This window comes from Natator depressus, chromosome 7 (assembly GCF_965152275.1).
Source record: "Natator depressus isolate rNatDep1 chromosome 7, rNatDep2.hap1, whole genome shotgun sequence".
NCBI lineage: Eukaryota > Metazoa > Chordata > Testudines > Cheloniidae > Natator > Natator depressus.
Window position 1 is genome coordinate 499739 of NC_134240.1, and position 22233 is coordinate 521971.

The 22233-nt window shown below is 46.1% G+C and overlaps 1 protein-coding gene across 3 annotated transcripts in view; it reads left to right on the plus strand.

Moving 5' to 3' along the window:
- The window catches only part of SETD5 (SET domain containing 5), a 156272-nt gene that overhangs the window by 97916 nt on the left and 36123 nt on the right, over positions 1-22233 (plus strand). For 2 of the 3 annotated variants that reach the window (XM_074957249.1, XM_074957250.1), the window contains exons 11-20: positions 91-200; positions 493-742; positions 958-1041; positions 8219-8482; positions 9127-9447; positions 9760-10002; positions 13819-13948; positions 16553-16791; positions 19458-19514; positions 21711-22181. In XM_074957249.1, coding sequence (XP_074813350.1) covers positions 91-200; positions 493-742; positions 958-1041; positions 8219-8482; positions 9127-9447; positions 9760-10002; positions 13819-13948; positions 16553-16791; positions 19458-19514; positions 21711-22181 — 2169 coding nt within the window. The remainder of the gene's footprint in view (positions 1-90; positions 201-492; positions 743-957; positions 1042-8218; positions 8483-9126; positions 9448-9759; positions 10003-13818; positions 13949-16552; positions 16792-19457; positions 19515-21710; positions 22182-22233) is intronic. The other variant, XM_074957251.1, reaches the window with a different exon arrangement.

Sequence of the window (22233 nt, forward strand, 5' to 3'; positions counted from 1 at the left end):
TAGGGATAATTGAGAGGGTAATTTTAGCGTGCCATGCAGGAACTCCCATCTCTCTTGGGGTGTCAGTTTCTGTCTGTTTTGTTTGTGAAGGTCCGTCATGTGATTGCTGATGGGATGATCCACCTGTGTATCTATGCACTCACCACCATTGCCAAGGACACAGAGGTCACCATTGCCTTTGACTATGAGTACAGCATCTGGTGAGTCCCTCATCTCACCAGCCTGCGCTGGTCTCCTGGCACAGTCATCCTCCTCCTCCTCCTCCAGCCCCTTCCTCTTTTCTTACATTTTGCTCCATCATCTGCTGAATTGTATTTTCATGTATTCTATTCTGCCCAGTTCTACTGGCCTCTTCTCTGATAGAGGCTGGAAGGTAGCAGGCTCTCCTTGCTTTGGCACCTGGTGAGACCTATAGTAGCAGATGCATTTAATGTCTCTGTAGGAGGGCTGAGAAATGAGGAGTGACACAGATATGTTTGTGTTTTGGACCAGCAACTATAAAGTGGACTGTGCATGTCACAAGGGGAACAGGAATTGCCCTGTACAGAAACGGAACCCAAATGCTGCAGAACACCTACCTCCACCTGTTCTAGGCACACTGATGATTGGGGCAGAAACAAGGCGTCGGAAAGCCCGTAGGAAGGAACTAGAATTGGAACAGCAGGGCATTGCATCAGATGAGAACAGCAACCAGCAGGCAGAGGAGGTTCCAGAGGGACCTGCTGCAGCCAGTGACAATGAGGTAAAATTTGACACTTTATAATGTCAGGTGTCTAATCATTCACTGTGGAGGAGTTTGGTCCTACAGGGTGCTGGTATCTCCAGAACTGCCACAGCTCTTTCTTAAGCCTCACCCTAGTGAGATAGCAAAACTAATCCTAGCAATTTTTCAATTGCTCCATATTTTCATTTTGCAATGGTGACTGCTCTGAGTCCTGGCTTCTCTCTGCTCTTCAGGCTGCAGATAAAGAAGAGAAGCAAGAGGAGGGGGAAAGAGAAGAGGCTGTGGATGAGCAGGGAGCCCTGGCTCACAGCAGACGGGTGAGTACCTCTTCTACTCTGATCTGTAGTTTCGTTGTTCGTGACAGGTGTATAGGATGGAGCAGGTCACGCAGGGCCGATTGGTTGTTTCTCTTGTTTAGTGACATGATTCCAAATGTTCAGAAACCACTGACTTGTCAGGAAGGGTGAACCAGGCAGATTTCACATCCCACGATGTCTGTACACTGCTGGTTAGGCTCCAATAAGTTAGAGATGGAGAAAATCTAGTAACCACCATTTGCTTTGTGGGACTGTCTCACAGCCTATAACATCCAATTGGTAAGAATGTTTTTCCTTTCTTGGTTTCATTCAGTTAGTCCTAGCTCCTTTCTTGGTCACTAAATAATTTCTCCTTACTCCCTGGTGTCCAAACACTTCAAAGTAAATATTGTTAGGTTACTATCATGTCCCTATGCCTCCTCCTTCCCTCCCTCCTTTGTAGCCTAGCCAAGCTTATATATACTTAGCTGTTTTAATCTTTCATCACACCTATACATCAATCCCTCCAGGTCCCTGATCATTTTGCTTTTTTCTGAATTCCCTCCAACTTTTCTGCAGGGTTGCTAGCTAATGCCCTAGGAGGCATGTCTTCCACGTATCTTTTATTAGTGATCCTTGTTTTGCACACACACGGTTGTAAAAGTCCTTCTTAGTCCGCTTAGATTTTTGGCAACACACAGTCCTTTTGCTCTTTTTCTTCCCTTTTCCTTGCAACCCTAAGTACTGTGGTTTTCTGGTGTGGTTACTTGCTGTTTATCCTCAGATCTTTGAGGAGACCCTTGAACTAACACTACAATCCTTGATTTTTTCCCAAGCATTTGTAGTCTATTGTGCCTTCTTTATAGCATCTGGGTTGGTTTTCTGGGTGGTAGTTTTCTGTATAACTAAGAACTAGGTTTTTTTAATGTATGTACTTCAAGAGGATGTTTATCCTGAGATGTGTCCTTGACATTAATTGAAAGTGCAGTGAAAATAACAGCAGTACATACTCCATCCACCAACCAGCACATATATCACAGTTCAAAATCACCCACTTTTCGTGTTCCCCCGAAATGCTTCAGCCCCTCTGAAATGCCTGCTTCCACAGATTGGGTTTGTTTCCAGTGGTATCCTGCATGGATCAGTTCTGATCCCTACTCTTAGTAACATTTTTATCAGTGACTTGGAAGAAAACATAAAATCATCATTGGTCAAGTTTTCAAATGACACGAGTTGGGAGAGTGGTAAATAACAAAGAGGATAGATCACTGACTCAGGGTGATCTGGGTCACTTTGTAAACAGAGTGCACGCAAACACTGTGTGTTGTAATCCAGCTAAATGTAAATGCATACATCTAGAAATAAAGAATATAGGTCATATTCACAGGATAGAAACTAAGGTTGAGTTTCCTAGGGGATTCAAGCAGATGATGGAGAAAAGGCAAGACGAGGCTGAAGGAAAATGTCAAGACTCGCAGATGCAAGCTGGACTGGAGAACTGTTAGGGTAGACTGCTAGGTGAGGAAAATGGCCAGCAGAAACATGTGACTACAAGAACCGGCAGAGGAAAAGACCAGCTAGTGAGGGAGAAATAGAGCTCAGGAATATGTTTGCTGAGTTGGAAAATGAAAAAGAGACGCATCAGGCGTAACAGAAGGTGGGAGGGCAAGGAAAAAGAGAAGAGCGGCTATTCCTATAAGAAGAGGGAAAGAGTCAATGGAGATAGCCAGAGTTTGGAGCCCCAGGAGGATACAGGATGACCCACAGAAGATTACAAAAGAGAACAATAGGCAAGAGAACTTGCAGTCAGAAAAAACAGGAGGAAGGCTGGAGAATCACACCACCACCAGGAAGAGGCAGGTCTATGTGATTGGTGACTCCCGACTAAGAAGAACAGACAGGCCTGTCACCAGAGCTGATCCGGGAAACAGAGGGGTGTGCGGTCTGCCGGGAGCTCAGATACAGGATATGGAACTGAGGCTGAAGAGGATCCTAATGGGATCAAGAAAGAATCCACTGATTGTCCTTCACATGGGAACAAACAATACTGCTAGAACATATCAAAGGAGATTTTGCCAGGCTGGGGAAGACACTTACTTAAAGAAATGGAGGCTCAGGTGACCTTCAGTGGGATTCTGCCCCTCTCTAGAGGAGGAGAACCAAGGCAAGACAAGATTATGATGATCAACAGATGGCTCAGGCAGTGGTACTATAATAAGGGCTTTGGGATGTTCGTCCAGTGGGAGGCATTCATGGACAGAAGACTTCAGTGGATGGACTCTCCCTGAGTAGGGAGGGAAATGGACTTTTGAGGTGGAGGTTGGCCCAACTAATTAAGAGTTTTAAACAAGGAGCTCCAGGGAGACAATTGGGAGATGCTCAAGTAATCTCCACGCCTGATTCTAATATTGACCAGGAGGAAGAGAGAGAGAGAATATACAACAATGGAGAAAGGAAACAACGGTGAGTAAGAGAATGGACATTAAGAGGAAAGATAGTGCCAATGAAGCTAACAGTCAGGTAGGCGATAATGGCAGTAGAGTGACTACCCAGTCAGATGAGGAATGTGGGCAAAGCCAAGCAGAAACTACTAAATTGTCTGTATATGAATGCAAGGAGCCTGGGTAACAAAATGGAGGAACTAGAACTACTGGTGCAGGAAGCAAAAACAGATACTATAGGAATAACAAGAAGAGTGGTGAAATAGTAGTCATGACTGGAGTACAGGGATTGAAGAGTATGAGCTGTTCAGAAAAGACAGAAATAAAGATAAAGGTGATGGAGTAACTCTGTGTATTAACGATGAGGTAGATTGTAAAGAAATTAGAAGTAATGTAAAGGATAACATTTAGTCTGTTTGGGTCAAAATCACTTCGGGGAAGAAAGGTTCCCCTTGGATAGTGCTTGGGGTCAGCTACAGACCCCTAGGATCCAATCTGAGACCTCTTTACTACTGGGAATTGTGTGGTTATGGGAGACTTTAACTTCCCAGATGGAGGTTGAAGAATAAGCCCTACTAATAATAGTAGGGACGACTGGTAGATTTCTTCACTAAATAGCTGCTGAACCTAAAAGAGATGATGCCATTTTAGATTCGGTGTGGTGGGTAGTGAGGACCTCATAGAAGGTTGTAGGGGACAAACTTGTTCAAGTGATCATGAGCTAATTCAGTTTAAACTAAATGGAAGGATAAACAAAAATAGATCTGCAAGTGGGGTCCCTGATTTCAAAAGGGCAAACTTTAAAAAAAAAAAAAAAAAATTAAGGGAATTAGTTAGGAAAATGGACTGGACTGAAGAACTCCAGGATCTGAATGTGGGAGACACTTGGGATTACTTTGTCAAAGTTGCAGAAACCATCTGAAGCCTGCATCCCAAGCAAGGGGAAAAAATTCATAGGGAAGGGTTGCAGACCAATCTGGATGAACAAGCATCTCAACAGGTAATTAAAAAAGCAGAAAGCCTATAAGGAAGGAAAGATAGGATGGATCAGCAAGGAAAGCTACCTCTTGGAAGTCAGAAAAGGTAGACAAAAAGTGAGAGTTGCCAAAAGCCAGGCAGAACTGGACCTTGCAAAGGAGATTAAAACCAATAGTGAAAAGTTATATAGCCATATAAATAAAAAGAAAACAAGGAAAGAAGAAGTGGAACCGCTAAGCACTGAGGATGGGGTGGAGGTTAAAGATAATCTAGGCATGGCCCAACACTTAAATACGTTGCCTCCATTTTTAATAAGGCTAATGAGGATTTTGGGAATAGTGGCAGCATGGCTAATGAAAATGAGGATATGGAAGTAGAAATTACCACATCTGAGGTGGAAGTCAAACTCAAACAGCTTAATGGGACTAAATCGGAGGGCCCAGATAATCTCCATTGAAGAACATTAAAGGAACTGGCATATGAAATTGCAAGCCCAATAGCAAGGATTTTTAATGAATCTGTAAACTTGGGGTCATGCCCTGTGACTGGAGAATTGTTAATATGGTACCTGTTCAGAGAGGAAAAAACGTGATCCAGGAAACTACAGGCCTGTTGTTTTGACCTCAATTGTATTCAGGGTCTGGGAATAAATTTTGAAGGAAACAGTAGTTAAGGACATAGAGGTGAATGATGACTGGGATAAAATACAACATGGTTTTACAAAAGATAGATCATGCCAGACCAACCTGATCTCCTTCTTTGAGAAAATAACTGATATTCTTAGACAAAGAAAATGCAGTAGATTTCATCTACCTCGATTTCAGTAAGGCATTTGGTACAGTTTCACGTGGGGAATTATTAAATCGGAGAAGATGGGGATTAATATGAGAATTGAAAGATGAATAAGGAACTGGTTAAAGGGGAGACTACAACAGGTCATACTGAAAGGTGAACTGTCAGGCTGGAGGGAGGTTACTAGTGGAGTTCCTCAGAGATCCGTCTTGGGACCTATCGTACTTAATGTTTTTATTAATAATCTTGGCACAAAAAGTGGGAGTGTGCTAATAAAATTTGAGGATGACACAAAGTTGGGAGATATTGCCAATACAGAGGAGGACCATAGAAGATCTGGATGACCTTGAAAAGTGGAGTAATAGAAAAGGGATGAAATTTAATAGTGCAAGGTCATGCATCTAGGGACTAATAACAAGAATTTGTTGCTATAAGCTGGGGACTTATCAGTTGGAAGCAACAGAAGAGGAGAAAGACATGGGTATATTGGTTGATCACAGAATGACTATGAGCTATCAGTGTGATGTGGCCGCAAAAAAGACTATTGCTGTCCTAGGATGCATCAGACGAGGTATTTCCAGTAGAGAAAGAAAAGTGTTAGTTCTGTTATTAAAGGCACTGGTGAGACCTCGCCTGGAATACTATGTGCAGTTCTGGTTTCTCATGTTTAAGAAAGATGAATTCAAACAGGAACAGGTGCAGAGAAGGGCTAATGCCAGGGTGGAGAGGAGTTACTTAAATTAAGCACCAATGTGAACACCGGAACAAATGGATAGAAACCGGCCATCAACAAGTTTAGGCTTGAAATTAGATAAAGGTTTCTAACCATCAGAGGAGTGACATTCTGGAACAGCCTTCCAAGGGGAGCAGTGGGGGCAAAAAACCTAACTGGGTTCAAGACAGCTTGATAAGTTTATGGAGGGGATGGTTTGATGAGACTGCCTACAATGGCATGTAGCCGATCTGCGACTGCTAGCAACAAATATCTCCAATGGCCAGTGATGGGACACTAGATGTGGAGCGCCCTGAGTTACTACAGATAATTCTTTCCTTGGTATCTGGCTGCTGGGTCTTGCCCACATGCTCAGGGTGGTACTGATTGCTATATTTGGGGTCAGGAAGGAATTTTCTCCCAGTTCAGACTGGCAGAGACCCTGGGTTGTTCTCCCTTCCTCTGCAGCACGGGTAACTTGCAGGTTTAAACTAGTGTCTCTGTAACTTGAAGTCTTTAAATCATGATTTGAGGACTTCAGTAACTCAGCCAGAGGTTAGGGGTCTGTCACAGGAGTGGTTGGGTGAGTTTACGTGGCCTGTAATGTGCAGGAGATCAAACTAGATGATCATGATGGTCCCTTCTGACCTTAAAGTCTATGAGTCTACGATTTGGGATTCTCTCCTGAGAAGCAGTGATTCTGAAAAAGATTTGGGTGTGATGGTGGATAGTCAGCTGAACATGAGCTCCCAGTGAGAAGCTGTGGCCAAAAGAGCTAATGTGATCCTGGGATGCATAACCAGGGGAATCTCAAGTAGGAGTCGAGAGGTTATTTTACCTCTGTATTAGGCACTGGTGCGACTGCTGCTGGAATCCTGGATGTTGATAAATTGGAGAGAGTTCAGAGGAGAGCCATGAGAATGATTGATAAGCTCGAAAGCTTGTCTCTGTCACCTACAGAAGTTGGTCCAATAAAAGGTATTACCTCACCCAGCTCGTCTCTGTGAAGGATTAGAAAACATTCTTTATAGTGATAGACTAAGGGAACTTAATCTATTTAGCTAAACAAAGAGAAGGTTAAAGAGTGACTTAATTAGTCTGTAAGGACCCACATGGGGAACAAATATATGTTGGTGGTTTTTTCAGTCTAGCAGAGACTGACGTAACACAATCCAATGGCTGGACATTGAAGTTAGACAAAGTCAAATTTCCAAAAAGGTGTAAATTTTTAATTGTGCGAGTACTTAACCATTGAAATAATTTTACCAAGGGCTCTGATGGATTCCCCATCACTGATTTTTTAAAATCAAAATTGGATGTTTTTCTAAAAGATCTGCTGTAGGAATTATTTTGGGGAAGTTCTCTGGCCTGGTGTTATACATGAGGTCAGACTAGATCAATGGTGGGCAACCTGTGGGCCGCATGTGGCCCATCAGGGTAATCTGATTGCGGGCCACAAGACATTTTGCTAACACTGCCCTTCCACAGGCACAGCCCCCCATAGCTTCCAGTAGCGGCGGTTCGCCATTCCTAGCCAATGGGAGTTGCGGGAAGTGGCAGTCCGCAGGGACGTGCTGGCTGCCGCTTCCTGCACCTCCTATTGGCCAAGAATGGCAAACCACGGCCACTGGGAGCTGCGGACAGTCAATGTCAGCAAAATGTCTTGCGGCCCACAATCAAATTACCCTGATGGGCCGCAGGTTGCCCACCACTGGACTAGATGATCACCGTCCTTCTGGCCTTGGTCTATGCATCAATGAACTGATGGGCATTACAGCATGCCCAGAAAATGAAAAGATTCAGGGTATGTCGAACCAAGCAGGGTGGGAAGCAGTGAATTCAAAAGTTGAAGGCCCTTCATGAAGGATGCCCCATCAGCAACTCTCATATGCTAAGGTTGCTGCACTCGAATGCCCCACTGATACCAACTGAGGCAATAGTAAAACATCTGACTTCTGTTGTTCATGTTGGAGATACATGCTAGGTTGTTTGGGTTACATAAAAGGTCTCCTCCTCTCCAAACAAGTCTGCCAGTTCTAATGCCAGGAGGCTGGTCCCTTACTTGTTTAAGTTGAGACAGTCTCCTTTCATTATGAGGCATTCCAGTTCTCTGTGAATCATTAATCCCCTCCCAGCCCTCTTCTGCACCATCACCTTTGTGGACCATATGCTGTCCGGCCCCCCTGCCCACTGTACTTCTGATCTTTTACCTACCCCTTATTGTCCTCTTGCTTGCCTGGTATTGTTGACCTGGACATATTCTTGTGTATGCTAGTCCCGGGAGGAGAGGAAGGTAGAAGCCATCATGCACATGTTTGAAAACTTGGAGAAGAGAAAGAGAAGACGAGAGCAGCCATCAGATCGGAGCAGCACAGATGCTGAATTCATCATTAACCCTGAGGCTTCTGAGTTGGAGGAGGTGAAAATGGAGACTCCTGAAACTGAAGACAGCAGTTCAGCTTTAAGTGGGGCTGCTCCAGGCACTCCTAACAGCATCAGCAATGTTGGGGTGAACACACGGAGGTCCACACAGACAGCAGTAAGTTGGAGGTAGGGCTGTTGCATAGCTTACACCAAGGCAAGTTCAACACAGCCCCTGTGGTGCCTTGCAAGGGTTAATATCTAATGGCCAAGGGTCTGGATCTTTTTGTGCACTGATATGCTCTCCAGCTGGCTGCTTACACTGGAGCCATGGAGAAAGGTATTTGCACCGTTTCAGATAACAAGTCCATGCTGGATCTGAATTCCCATTGCCAAATGTCTCATGGTGGTGGGGCAGGTCATTGTCTGGGACTGAATCAGTGTTATCAGTGCTCAGGAATGGCAACAGTTACTTTCAAACAGGGGGTGAGTCTCATGCTGCTGCTTTCTGATATGTGTCTTGTTGAAGCTGAGACCACTCCTGAGTGTGCCAGTCGGTCCCTTTTCCAAACTCCAGAGTGGAGATGCAAAGGGGAGAAAAAACAATAAACTGAGGCACAAACATGTCCAGCCCTTCAAGAGGATTCACAAAGCAATTCCCAGCCCTACCCTCTCAGAGCCTGGCATTAATGGGGTGTAGTCTAACAAAGCTAGCTAGATAGCGCCAGAAAATAACTCATTCCTAATTCCCACGTGCAGAATAAAGGAGAAGAGGGGAGAAGCTTAGAAATTCTCAGACTGATGATGTGGTTTGCATTGTAGGATGCAATTCCAGAAAAGACCATCACTAAACCAGCTCAAGCCAAACCCTCCAGGCCCCGACCCAAAAGCCGTTTTTCTCGATATCGGACCAGTTCAGCACAAAGATTGAGACGGCAGAAGCAGGCCATTTCCCAGCAGACCGAGCTCTCCCAGGCTGTCCCAGAGGAGGGAAGCAGTATCAGCTCAGTAACTGCCGCAGATGTCAGCAGCGTAGAGGGTCCAGGAGAAAGTAGGCAATTGATGGGGTCTGACCCAGCTGTGGTGCTGGCTGCAGGATCCCAGTCTAACCGAGCCACAGTAAAGTACCCCAAAACTAAAAAGGTAAGTGGTGTGAGAGTCTTCATCAAACATGGGAGGGGGTGGGCTCTGCCCGGCCCGTATGGAGTCTCTGGACGACTTGCAGTGAATCTGATGCACAGTGTTAATATAGTTCTCCTCCAGTGTGTTTCCTTCAGGACACTGTTGCTGTCTGTGATGAGATATATCAGGTGCCTCCCCCCTGTGCATTTCCTGCAGAACATAACTGAGCTCTTGGTGTGGTGGTGTCTTGGGCAGTACACCCTTACATGCTCTGTTTTATTACTTTTATTCTTCGCCGGTTCCTGCTGTATTCGTAATTGCTCTCTTCTTCAGTATCTAGTTACAGAATGGCTGAATGACAAGGCAGAAAAGCAGGAATGCCCCATCGAGTGTCCTTTACGTATTACTACAGACCCCACTGTTTTGGCAACAACCCTCAACATGTTGCCAGGTCTTATCCACTCCCCACTGATTTGTACCACACCCAAACACTACATCCGCTTTGGCTCGCCTTTCATCCCTGAGAGACGTCGAAGGCCTCTTCAGCTGGATGGGATATACAGCTCCTGTAAAAAGGTATGTCTGCTCATTTCCTCTTCTGTTAAGGCTTCAATACCCACGTTATATTAACATCAGCGCACTCTTGTAAAGGCTTTTCATGTCAAGCTTGTCGCTGTGCAGTCACAATGAGTTAGCTCTGTCCAGCATATTTCTGCATACTCTAGAGTAGTGTTTCTCAACAACTGGTCTGTGGCAGCTTTTTTTCCAGTCCCTGAGATTTCCCTGACACAATTTAGAAAGGCAGCAATCCAGTCCCTGGAATCAAAAAGGTTGAGAAACACCGCTGTAGAGTAAGAGGTCAGTGGAGCTGAGGGTGAGGACATGGTGTGTTAGTGCATGTTCTCAGACTCCTTGTGGACCGTTCTCAGAGCTCACGGAAAAATGAAATAGTAACAAGAAGGAGATTGGAGTCTGGGTCTGAATGTGCCAAAGTGCCCCTTGGAGTGGGTGTGCCAGGGCTGTACAGGAAGCACAGAAAGAAACCACTCTTCTCGTGTCTACATGCGTTGAGGAATTGCTCAGGGAGAAGTTCAAGGGTTAGAGAGCCTTGTGTGTTCAGCCCCTGAGCAGAACTCTCCTGTCCCCTCTGAGATCCAGTGCTCTAGAGCCTGGGCTCTCCTGTGCCTAGCAGGCAGCACCAGAGCAAAGGGAGAGGAATGGGCTCATACTCTTGCTGAGTTGGACTCAGAAGCAGCCAGCATTGGGTGAGATCCAGGCAGGGAGCCTGGTTCGGCTCCCTACCTCCTTTCTTGAGTGAGGGGCCAGCCTAGCTGAAAGGCTGAGATCATCCTCTGAAACTCAGTCCTGCCTCTCCCAATGTGGTGATGGGGATGGTGATGACTGAGCAGCTCCAGGGGCAGCCACATGATGTGGGATTTTTCATCTTCCAATGTTGCTGCAGTTCCTAACCTGATAGAGAGGTCAATATTCTGTATGATGGATTCCACTGTTTTAATGAGACTGTAAGAACTGGATTTGCTCACAAGGTGTTCCTGACTCCACTACATGGATTAGCTGGTTGGACAGGATTGCAAGAGTGAATCCCTGCATTTCTTATGAGCTGGTCCTAGTCAGTGTAAGGAGTAATGCAATTAACCTTGAGGCCTCTCCTGTTTACGGTTCTACGGAGAGTGGTTCTGTCACTTTTGATTATGTATGTCAGGGTAGCCAAACCATGGCTCGCGAGCTGCATGTGGCTTTTACAGTTAAAGTGCAGCTCGCAGAGCCCCCTTGTGTGTCCCGTTTTTCCCCCCCTTTCCCCATTCTCCACCCACCAGACTGGAGGGGGGAGCTCGGAACCTCTACCTTGCAGTGGAGATCGGGCTTCAGCCCGAGCTTGGGGCTTCAGCAGAAGCAGGGCTGAAGCCCCGGCAGGCACTTCCCGTGGGGCTGAAGCTCAGAGCCCCAGCAGGTGTGCCCCGGCTCTCGAACTTCTGAAGATTGTTGTGTGCGGCTCGAAAGGTCAGTAAGTTTGGCCACCCCTGATATATGTGAACCTATAACACTGTCATCCAACCATATCTGCCCTGTCCTGCTGCTTGGCTGAAATTTAGAATGAATCCAGGCAGATAAAATGAAGATACTGTGTTGTAAGCAGTGGTCTGGAGGAGTTTGTTATGATATTTGTTTGTAGTAGTGTTGTAGCCATGTTGGGGTTCCAGGATATGAGAGAGACATGGTACGTGAAGTAGTACCTTGTATTGGACCAACTTATGTTGGTGGAAGGGACAAGCTTTTGAGCTTCACAGAGCTCTTACTCAGGTCTGTAGAAGGTAACGAGAGTGTCCAAGCTAAATACAAGGTGGGGCAGATTACTAAGCATAAAGGGTTCACACATGCTGTAGGAGACCACTTAAAATGAAGTGGGCAGTTAAGGTTAGCAGGCAGTGAGGTGTGTTACAAATTGTTCTAATGAGCCGTAAAACCAGGTTTCTAAGTTTTTATGATTTTTGTGTCATTTTTGTTCCCAGATTGAATGTAGAATGGTAAATTCTTTTAGGGATCAGATGGGGCATTGTTACCTCTGAAATGTTTTGTAGCTGAGTTCTTCTCTGTCTAGATTCTGGCCTCACCATGCTGAGTCAAGCCTTTGTGGGCTCTGTGTCTTGTTACTGTGCTGCAGTTTATTTAGTTTATTTATTGAAAACTCTGTATAGGCTTTAGCTTTTACAGAAGGTGGTAGCATAACTGCTCAAGGGCCTTCTTGCATCAGAGATGCACTTCATGTGAGCTGCTATATCTGCTGATTGTCCAGCAAGCATGATTCAAGGCTTTTTAAATTGTTTAAAGTGAGCATGGAATGTGTAAGTTTCACCATTTGGATTGTTGAAGGAAAGATGCCCCTGTAGCTTGCTGATCTGGGAGTCTGCTAAATCTGGGTTCTTTTTCTAGTTTTTCCAGACTTGGTGAGTGACCTTGGTCAGGTCCTGCTCTGTGCCTCAGTTTACCCATCTGTAAAATAGGATTACCTCCATCAAGGGGGTGATATGAGGCATAGGTTGGTAAAGTGCTGTGAGATCTTCAAAGGGGCTGTATAAACAAACATCAAATTCAATGCTAATGTGATAAAAACAAGGCCACTGCACTTCATTGTCTGTTTCTGAAATCATTGGTGTTATCTTTAATTACGAAAAAGAAAAGGAGGACTTGTGGCACCTTAGAGACTAACCAATTTATTTGAGCATAAGCTTTCGTGAGCTACAGCATGCATCCGATGAAGTGAGCTGTAGCTCACGAAAGCTTATGCTCAAATAAATTGGTTAGTCTCTAAGGTGCCACAAGTCGTCCTTTTCTTTTTGCGAATACAGTCGAACACGGCTGCTACTCTGAAACCTATCTTTAATTAGGGTGTTCCTCTCCCTTTCTTCTTGGGTTTAGTTTCACTGTCACTTTACTGTCACACCAATGTGGTCCTTAGCACTTTTTGGCTTCTCTCCCCAGCTTCTTACATTACTTCAAATAACTGGAATCAGTTGGAAGAGATCTTGTGCTGTCAAAGGTCACTTGCTGCAGAATTTAGTGTTCCCACACAGCTGCATTGCAGCAGGTGGGGAAGCCAGTAAATTTGGCAAGTGAGGTGATGTAGATTGGCTCTTCTCCACGTATCCATGGGGAATCATCTCTTATTCTATGCTCTCCCCTGCTATGATTTTTCTTATCTTTTCCCCCCACCACTGTTCTGTCTCCTGAGGAGGGTCCACTTTGATTTTTCTCCTCCTGGCTAGCCCCTCTTAAATTGTAGCGCCCACACTATCAGGTTTGCATGTTCATTGCTGCTCTTTGACAGCAAACACACTCCTGGGAGAATTACACTTGAGTCAACTTGTCACTTCCTTGCCCTATGTGGTAGGGTAGAAACTCTCCTTGGTTCTGATGTGTCTTCCAGAGCAAGTGGAGTGGGGATCAGAGTGCTTCCCTGCCTGTGCATGAAGCTGGGCTTTGTGCAGAAGGCATATTCTCTGGGCAAGTTCTGAATAGCCATACTTTCCTAGATTGCTTTAAAAACCTCTGCTTAGAGTTCCCTAGCTTCCTAATCTCTGAGTTTGGGAAGTCTGTGTTCTAATGAGGTTGTACCCTTAGATTATTGATACAGATTTATTACCCTTAGCACCTGTCTCATCTAGAGCACCAATTCAGAACCATTCATAGTAGTCTTTGGGCCCAGCTTTAACAATTCTATCATACCAATTTTTTTGGCTGGGCCATGTGACGCAGAGCTCTACAGGCGTTTGCCCTGCTGTACAAATGTTTAGGAGTTCTTGAGTATACCCTGCACATGCACATGTACAGCACAGGGGGACTGCACGTTGACGTAGTCTAGTTCTGTTGCAGCGTTGGATGAAACAAGCCCTGGAAGAAGGGATGACTCAGACCTCATCTACTCCACAAGAGAACAGAACCCAATGTCTATACCAAAGTAACCAGAGCAGCAGTTCTTCTAGCATCTGCAAGGACAATGCAGGTATGTATCCAGAACCCTCAAATGCAGTGCTGGGGTGCCTGGTGTATGCATTTATAGAAGGCTATGGGCCATTAAGGGGTACTGACACACAGGATGAGACACAGGCTTTGCAAACATGCATTGTTGCATGTTGGTACAAGTTTGTGGCAGGTGGGGATGTAGTTTTACCACCCATCCCAATTTCCATAGGCTCATCCTAGCTTGAGGCATCCCGACTCCTTTGCTGTGACAGTGTGGTGATACTGCATCTCACAGCACTCTCACCAGAGTTGTATGATACAGAGTTTGTTCTGCAGGACAAAGGTAAACAGCGTCATGCCTTAGAGTGTGACAGCTGGCTATTAAAATGTATGCTGAGAGAATTAACAAGGGTCACCAGGTAAATAGGTAATAGGCACAGGCTTAAAAAACAGCTACTCAAAAACATTGGCTTTTAATCTGTGAGAAAAGCAGTAGCCGAGTTGTGAAATAGTTAATTTGCATCTGTCTTTACAGAGGAAGAGGGTGGAGATCTGCCCAAGTCAGGGATCAGTTTTCCAAGGACGACAGACGAGGAGCTAGACAGTGTACAGATAACAACAGAATTGGTTATTAAAAGGTTAGATGCACTTAAAGTGAACAAAACACTAGGTCTGGATACTATGCGTCCCTGAGCAAAACCTGAAGAAAGTGAGCAAAGAAACTAGAGAATTTCTAAAAGACACTTTTAAAAATAGAGAGAATTTAGGATAGGTTCCTGAGGTCTGGAAAGGGGCAAACAGCATCACTTTACAAAGGTCATGACACAAGGAAACCAAGAGCTTCTTGTTTCTAGAATTTCCCTGATTGATGTTAAACTCTTCATAAAGGACCTGGCAGTTAGTTCCTAGGAAGCCCAGTTGGCAGATGGCTTTGCCAAGGTGGATTCAGGCAGCAAATCGTGTGTGTGTAACAGCAGGGGACCAGGGAGGGTCTCACTGCCGAGAAAGGGGGAAATCAGGGATCAGCAGAGAGTTGGTCTAAACAACAGACAGGATTCTACATCCTACACAAATGGCTCATGGCAAAGCGCAGGAGCAGGAGGAGAAACAGGGGAACTGGCTAGAAAAGTGTGGGAGCATGAGACAAAGGGGGCTCTTAGGAGACTCACCCAGCTCCAGAATGGCTGAGTGGAGATTTCACGGTGGTTCTAGGATCTCTACTCATAATGGAACTGCATTGGATGTGAGGGGATTGAAAACAGGGAGATTCCAAAGGGATGCCAGGGTTTCGAGGACTGGACAGCAGTGGGGAAATGCAGGTCAATGGAGACCAGTGTAAAATCATGACCCGGGGAACAAGGACTCAGTCTAGGGAATATGAGCTAACTGGACCAACCACAGAGCACCCAGGTCTTGAGAAGCTCCCAAGATGATTGTGAGGAAGCGGCAAACCTGGCAGCTCGGTAAAAAGGCAAATGAAATACTAGTCATAAAGGCAGAATCCCAGACTGGGTGCTACTGTTAGTCCCTGTCTGTGAGCGCTGGGTACCACCTGACAAGAAGGAGATTACTGCCCTATGGAGATCCTGGGTCTGAAGAAAGGATGAGTCAAATTTCTTCTGCTTGGAACAGAGGAGACTTGCCTCATTGGGGGCCTTTAGAGCTGGGAAAGAGGTCAAAATTCATTCAGAAACACTAGGGGCCAAGACCAAGTAGTGAGGAAGCTAGGGGTAAACAGGTCAGGAAAAGCATCTGGGAAAAAATAATGGGGAAGGCAGCTGCAGCATGGAGGGGTTCCGGAGGGGTCCAGGTAAACTAAAGCTCCGTAGTAGGAGGGAGCACGGCTGAGGGTGAGGAGGCAGTTTGGGCTAGGCACACTGATGTGGAAGGGGGATAATGGTATTGAGGCAACTGGAACCCTACCCTTGCACCCTTCACAGAGGAGCTGGGGCACTGTGTGATAACACTACGTGGTAGTGATCTGGAAATATCACATTGTTTTTTTCTCTCTAGGGTGCAGCTCAGATTTCCTGCCTTGGTAAATTATTTTCTGTATCTCAAAATAGGTTGTGCTCTTCACAGAAAACCAGGCAGAGGCTAGCCATTGCCCCAGAGAGCTTACAAGTAATTGAAAAGTGCGGTACCGTGCACTTAAGAGGGTAGGGCTGAGGCAAGGGTTCCTCTTTGTGGGAATGATCATTTCCGGGGGTTATGTTTATGCAAACTCTAGAGACATTGTGGAGCTCAGCTGGTGAGAATTGTGCTGTGCTGTGGTTTATCCACAGCAGTCATAGAGTGAATTTGTCTTGTTTTTGTCACCTCTTTGTGCCATGAAATGTAATCTCTCTCTCCTTCTGTTTCAGTCCTGTCCTGACACCGCTCCCCACACTTGACCATGTTGTTCCCCACGTGTCATTTATTATAACTGAGTTGTTTTGTTACCTTTGTTACGTGTCTCCACATTCCTGTGGGATGAGAAGGATTTTCATTGGTATTGGGAGCTCCTCGTTTTTTAGGGGCCTTTAATGGGATGCAGTTACGGCTGAGCATTCATGGGGCTCTGGCTGGGAGGGGAACTGTTCATGGTTTGGCATTAATAATTGTGCGTTATGATTCTCAGTTCAGTTGTGTTCATGTTTCACAGACTTGCTGAGCCCCCTGAAGAAGTGGAAATCTCGCTACCTGATGGAACAGAATGTTACCAAGTTACTGAGGCCACTATCTCCCATCACGCCTCCACCTCCTGGCTCAATGAGCCCGCAACTCACCACACCCTGCTCATCTCTGCCAGGAGAGGAGGAAAGTCGCAATGGTTACGGCATGATGTTCTCACCAATTCCTTCTCTGGCTGCTAGTCGCTGCAATACTCCACTACAGTTTGAGGTAAATTAGGATAGAGGTCTGGGGGCTCCAAAAGGGGAGAGACTAGAAGAGGTGCATTGGGGGCAGTCTGCTTTCAAACACATGGCTGGGTTCCTGAGCAAGACCCCAAGTGTCCCACACAGGAGCAGCTATTACCTCTCTCCTCTGTGGCACCTGGCTGTAGCAACTCTCTCGCTCCCCAAAGCCATCAGTGATGTGGTAGCTCCTGCTCCCTCTGTTACATGTCATACTTCACTGCAGTGCAGCAACCCTCTTGCTCTCCAGGGGTACCAGTCAGCATAGCCTCCATTCCCTTTCCTGCTGCACACAACACACAAACTCACTTTTGCTTGCACCCCTCCCCCTGCTGCAGCACAGCAATCCCCTCGCCTACTGGGACAGCACATTCCCCCATGCCCTTTCTCTCACAGTGCAGCAAACCCCAAGAGTGTCAGACATACCACAACCCCTGCTCCCTTTCTCTTACGCGGCAGTCCCCAAAGGCTTGGGGGACAGACATTTCAGATCCCAGAACTGCGAGGGCTCACAGCTCCCACCACCCAGTGTTTAATGTCCCAGGTGTACTGATTCTTATTGTGCTCCCATTATATGCGTTTGTCGTTGATTTTGTGTTTCGGAAGCATTTAAAGAGCTTGGTGGGTGTTTTTCTCTGCTCAGCGCTATCTGAGGGGGAGTTGCCAGTGCCTCTCCAGTCTGGAGCTTCCTCCTCCCTCTTGCCATGTTCCATCTCGGTGGCGACGATTGGCAGGAGGTGCCAGGTGGTTTGCAGTTCTCTTTTTATTTTCCATTATTGCTCATTCTCATTGGAAAGTGGAAGTCTCGAAACCTGCTGCTTCCATTACACTACCATTCAGACCCAGGTGGGAACAGTCTAGTGAACAACAGCATGGCCACTGGCTTGAGAGAATCCTGCAGAGATTCCTCCTCTGCTCTGCAGCAGTGCAGAGTCCTTTGCCGATGGGGTCTGTTAGCTTGGTGCTTTCACTTTTACTTTGAGAGTTCTTTGCTGAAAGCTGTTGTAGAGGGATACTTGTCAAGGCTAGTGGAGAAGATTGTTTAGTATTGAGGAGTAGGAGGGAAGGACTGATTCAGGTATAGAGCTTGAGCTGGCCATTATCCTCGGGCTCTGCACTGGTACAAGTTGAATGTTAGAGGGTCAGTAGCATAGTGGACCTCAATAGCCTAGCTACAAACCTCAGTCCCATGTAAAATAGCATTAGTTGCTCCTGCTGCTGAGTATGACAGAGAAACTTAGAGCCTAGTGGGCATCTACCTCCTACTTGCCCTTGCTGCCTCTGTTTTCCTCTAGGGAACAACCCTAACAACTTGGTAGACCACAGGCTTCTGTGTTCAAGCTTTATATTTCACTAAATGCAGCTCATTGATAACATTTCCATTTTAGTGTCTTGTCGGTTTCATTAGTTACCATCAGTTCTAACTCAAGAGAATGCATATCATCATGTATACAGATTGTATACTTCAGTCCTATGACCATGGCCCTGGGAGAAGAGAATGGGGGGGCAGGGTCTTTTATCTGGTTACCAATAGGACAGGCTCCTCGATTAGAGAGCTGAAAGTGACCAGACACTGGGTTGGTGGGGAATTCGGTGTCTCTTTAAGACTTGATGTTAACCAAGTGGTTCTGAATGCCACTTTTGAGATGCTCCATCCTGAATTAATCTGCTGCATCTGCTCTTCTGGGGAGCTTGTCCCACACACTCCTGAAACCTCTAGCAGGTCAGGCCTTACGGACCAGGGCTTTAGAGCTAATTCGAAACCAAATGAGGTTGGGACCTCAATTTGGGTTTGCTTGGGCCCATCAACATTTGCAGCAGAGACCTGGAGCTTAGTATCCTTCATCTGCTTTATCCCTATGGAGTCTGCCCATCAAAAGTCTCCACAGTTGAGAAGGTTCTGAAAGTCCTTATCGCTTTGGGTTTTTGTAAGTACTCCTGTCCAGCAGGATCCACCCAACCACAGCCCCATCACTGGTAGTACCCTACCTCTGGAAGAGCTTCCCTCTTTCTGACTCTCTGATGGGGATGCTCTGTAACACCAAGTGAGGGTGGAGAGGCTTGCACATACCACTGCATGTGGATGGATTGCTCTCCCTTGCACTGTATCCAGCTGTGACCTCTGTAGCTCCCTCAATCAGTTTATACCTATTCCTTTGATGGTACCTAAGAGGAAACTCATGGTGAATTGAAGGAGCCATTTTATTTTCCCCTCGTTTAATGTCTAATACTAACTACAGCATCTGGGGAATTTTCCTTAGGCAAAGCCAGGCTTTCCATTCCAGCCTTTCCCATGTCATTGGACTAAATGCCATACATGGATTTCTCTATATTTCCTGGTGTAAACTCTTTGGCTAGCAGCATCAGAAATATAAGGAAATAAATACTTCTGGCTAACATCTCTTCTGTTCTCTGGTTTGGATACTAAGTTGTGGCATGGAACACAATAACCCAGTCCTGTCTTTGTGCTTCCAGGAGGCTTTAGAAACTGCTTAACCCATTGAATCCCCCTCTAATCACTGAGGCGAGTTCCTGGGGGGAGTGTCTGTTTAGAATAGCTGTGGCTAACCTCTGTGCTTGTTTTTACTTTATTTTATTTTGCTTCTTGACTTTTTAAGTAGATGAATAACAAGATGCTTTTCCCTCCTCTAGAACGTATCCTCCCCTGAGAGTTCCCCTGCGCATAGGCCCGAGTCCCTGTCACCCGAGGTAGTTATCACACCATCTCAATTGCACTCTGAGGCTGTGTGTGTGTGTGTGTGTGTGTGTGTACCAGAGGTTCTGGAGGGTGGGGTCGAGCGAGAGTGAGGAGACTGCAGAGGAGAGTGAGAGAACGGGAACGGAGAGGGAGGTGGGGCACTAGTCACAGTAAGAATGTGGAGAGACTGCAGGATTGTCAAGGGAGACTAAAGAAAATAAAGTGGATTTTATTTGGAAAACTGGGATGTATTAATACTGCAGATGCTGGTGGGAAATGGAGGCAAAGTGTTAAGAACCAGTGTCTTGGTTATTGGGGTGAAAGGAAAAAGGTCTGGGGGCCCTGGAATTATAATAATTGGCATCAATTTCAGCTCAATAGAAGTGGTTTATATGGTGTTTACTTCTTGTAGCAGTAAAGGGGCAATTTCAATTGAGGGAGGAATGGGAGAGCCTTGTCCCTGTTTAAACTGAAGGATGTTGGAGCAATGAGAACTCTGTCCAGAACCTTCAGCATCTTCATCACTCATTGGTTTTGATCAGCTTCTTGGGACAAGGTCGTGTACTTGACCTGCTGTGTTCAGGCAGAATCATCACCTCACTGCAGCCTAAGTCCATCAAACAAGTACCAGGGAAGAAGAGTCCAGATAACAGCAAGCTGGTCTAAAAATGTGAGGCAGTGATACAGTCATGATTCCATTCCTGGGAACAGAGCTGTAATATAGCAGAGGGTATGCCCTTATTGATGGAGGTGCCCAAGTGCTGTAATACAGTGAAAGGGATGCAGTTGGTGCTCGTTACCCAATGTTCCAGGGGACTGTAACATGGAGGGGGTGCAGCCGTGACTCAGTGCAGGAGGTTCTTGGGAGCTGCAATATAGCAGAGGAGATGCATTCAGTGGCTGTGATATAGCAGAAAGGACACAGCCATGTTTTGGCTCCTTAGCACTGTAAGAAGAAAAGGGGGTGTACTCCTGTTTCAGTCCTGGAGGTTCCTGGAGACTGTGATTTAAAGAGAGGATGCATTTGTGTCTTGGTTCTGGAGGTTCCAAGGTGCTGTGAATATAGCAAAGGAGTTGTGGATGTGTCTCAGTGCCAGAGGCTCCTATGGGATGTGATGTGTCAAAGGGGACACAGTTGTGTTCACTGTCTGAGATTCCCAGAGCTGTAATATAGTGGAAGGCGGGATATTGTCTTGGTGCTGGAGGTTTTCAGGTGCCATCTTGTAAAAGAAGAAATGTAAGTGTGTCAGTGCCCAGAGTTCCCAGGTACTGTGATAGAACAGAGGTTGGCAGTTATGTCTCACTGCTGTAAGATGCTGAATTATAGTGCAGATGAAATGAATGTGTTTGTACCAGCGGTTCCCAGGTCTTGTAATCAAAGTGATTGCACATGGCTTGGGGTTCCTGGGCAATGTACTGTCATAGTAGAGAGAAATTGTAGGTGGATGCTTGCAGTTTTCATTACTGGGTATTTGGATAGTCAAGAAGTTGTCTGATAAGACAGCTAGTGAGCAGTGAATGTCCTTGAACTATTCTTCATCTTTAGTGGACGGGTAGTTTAATACCATGTGTTAATGTTGCGTGGGTCCAGCTGAAGACATCAGTTCTTTTTCAGCGAGTACCTAGACTTGAGCACTAGGGTCAAGGATACCTTTTACAGCAAACCCAGTTGGAAGGGAAAGGGCCTAGCAGACTGGACAGCCATATTTGGATTATTCTGTAATGCTCATTTCCCAGCCATTTGCTACTTAGGCTATGTGTACATGGGATTATTAAAAAAAAAAAAAAAAAAAAAAAAACTCAGATGACTTGGGCTTGTGGGGCTCATGGTCCGGGGCTGAAAAATTCCTGTGTAGACACTTGGGCTGGAGCCCAAGCTCTGGGACCCTCCACCCTTGCAGGAACCCAGGGCTTGGACTCAAGCCCAAGCTCGAATGCCTACACCGCAATTTTTAGCCCTGCAAGCCCGAGTCAGCCGACCTGGGCCAGCCGCAGCTGTGCTGCAGGGATCTGATCCCCATGTTAGATGTACCCTTCAGAGCAGTGCAAGAAAGGACCCGGGGGGATCAAGAGAGGAGCTGGAAAGGAGTGAGTTGTCTTCGGAGCAAGTGTTTCCTGACTTTAAAAGTTTCTCTCCCCACCTGTGTCTATCCCTTCTCCTGATTTCCCCTCCCTCTCCCACCCCATATCTTTGTTGGATTTTCTAGCTCTGCCTTCGAACGGACTTGGATTTGGCAAAGGTGGGCTACCTGGATTCCAATGCTAACACTTGTCCAGAGAGGCCATCGCTACTGAGCTCGGGCCACTCTGATCTGGCTCCACAGTCCTCCATTCACTTCACTTCTGAGACCAACTTCCCAGGAAAGAGTGGGGAGGCACAGCTGCTGCTAAGAAGCTCCGATCAGGCTTTTCGGACAGAGTTTAATTTAATGTATGCCTTCTCCCCTTTGAACGCTATGCCCCGTGTAGATGGATTGTTGCGGGCTTCCCCTCAGGTGGGAGACAGGAAGCCCCTGAGTTCAGAAGGGGGATGTTGCAGCTCTCCTGCAGATGGATACTTCAGCAGACATGAGCCGGGACTTCTTAAAGAGACATTGCATGGATCCATGTCTCCTGGTGGTGAGCGGGTTTGTGAAGGAGTCAAATCTGCTCCCCAAAACCCACCACAAAGGAAAAAGGCAAGTATTTCCTGCTAAAGAAATCACAGATGACACTAAATTGAGAGGAGTG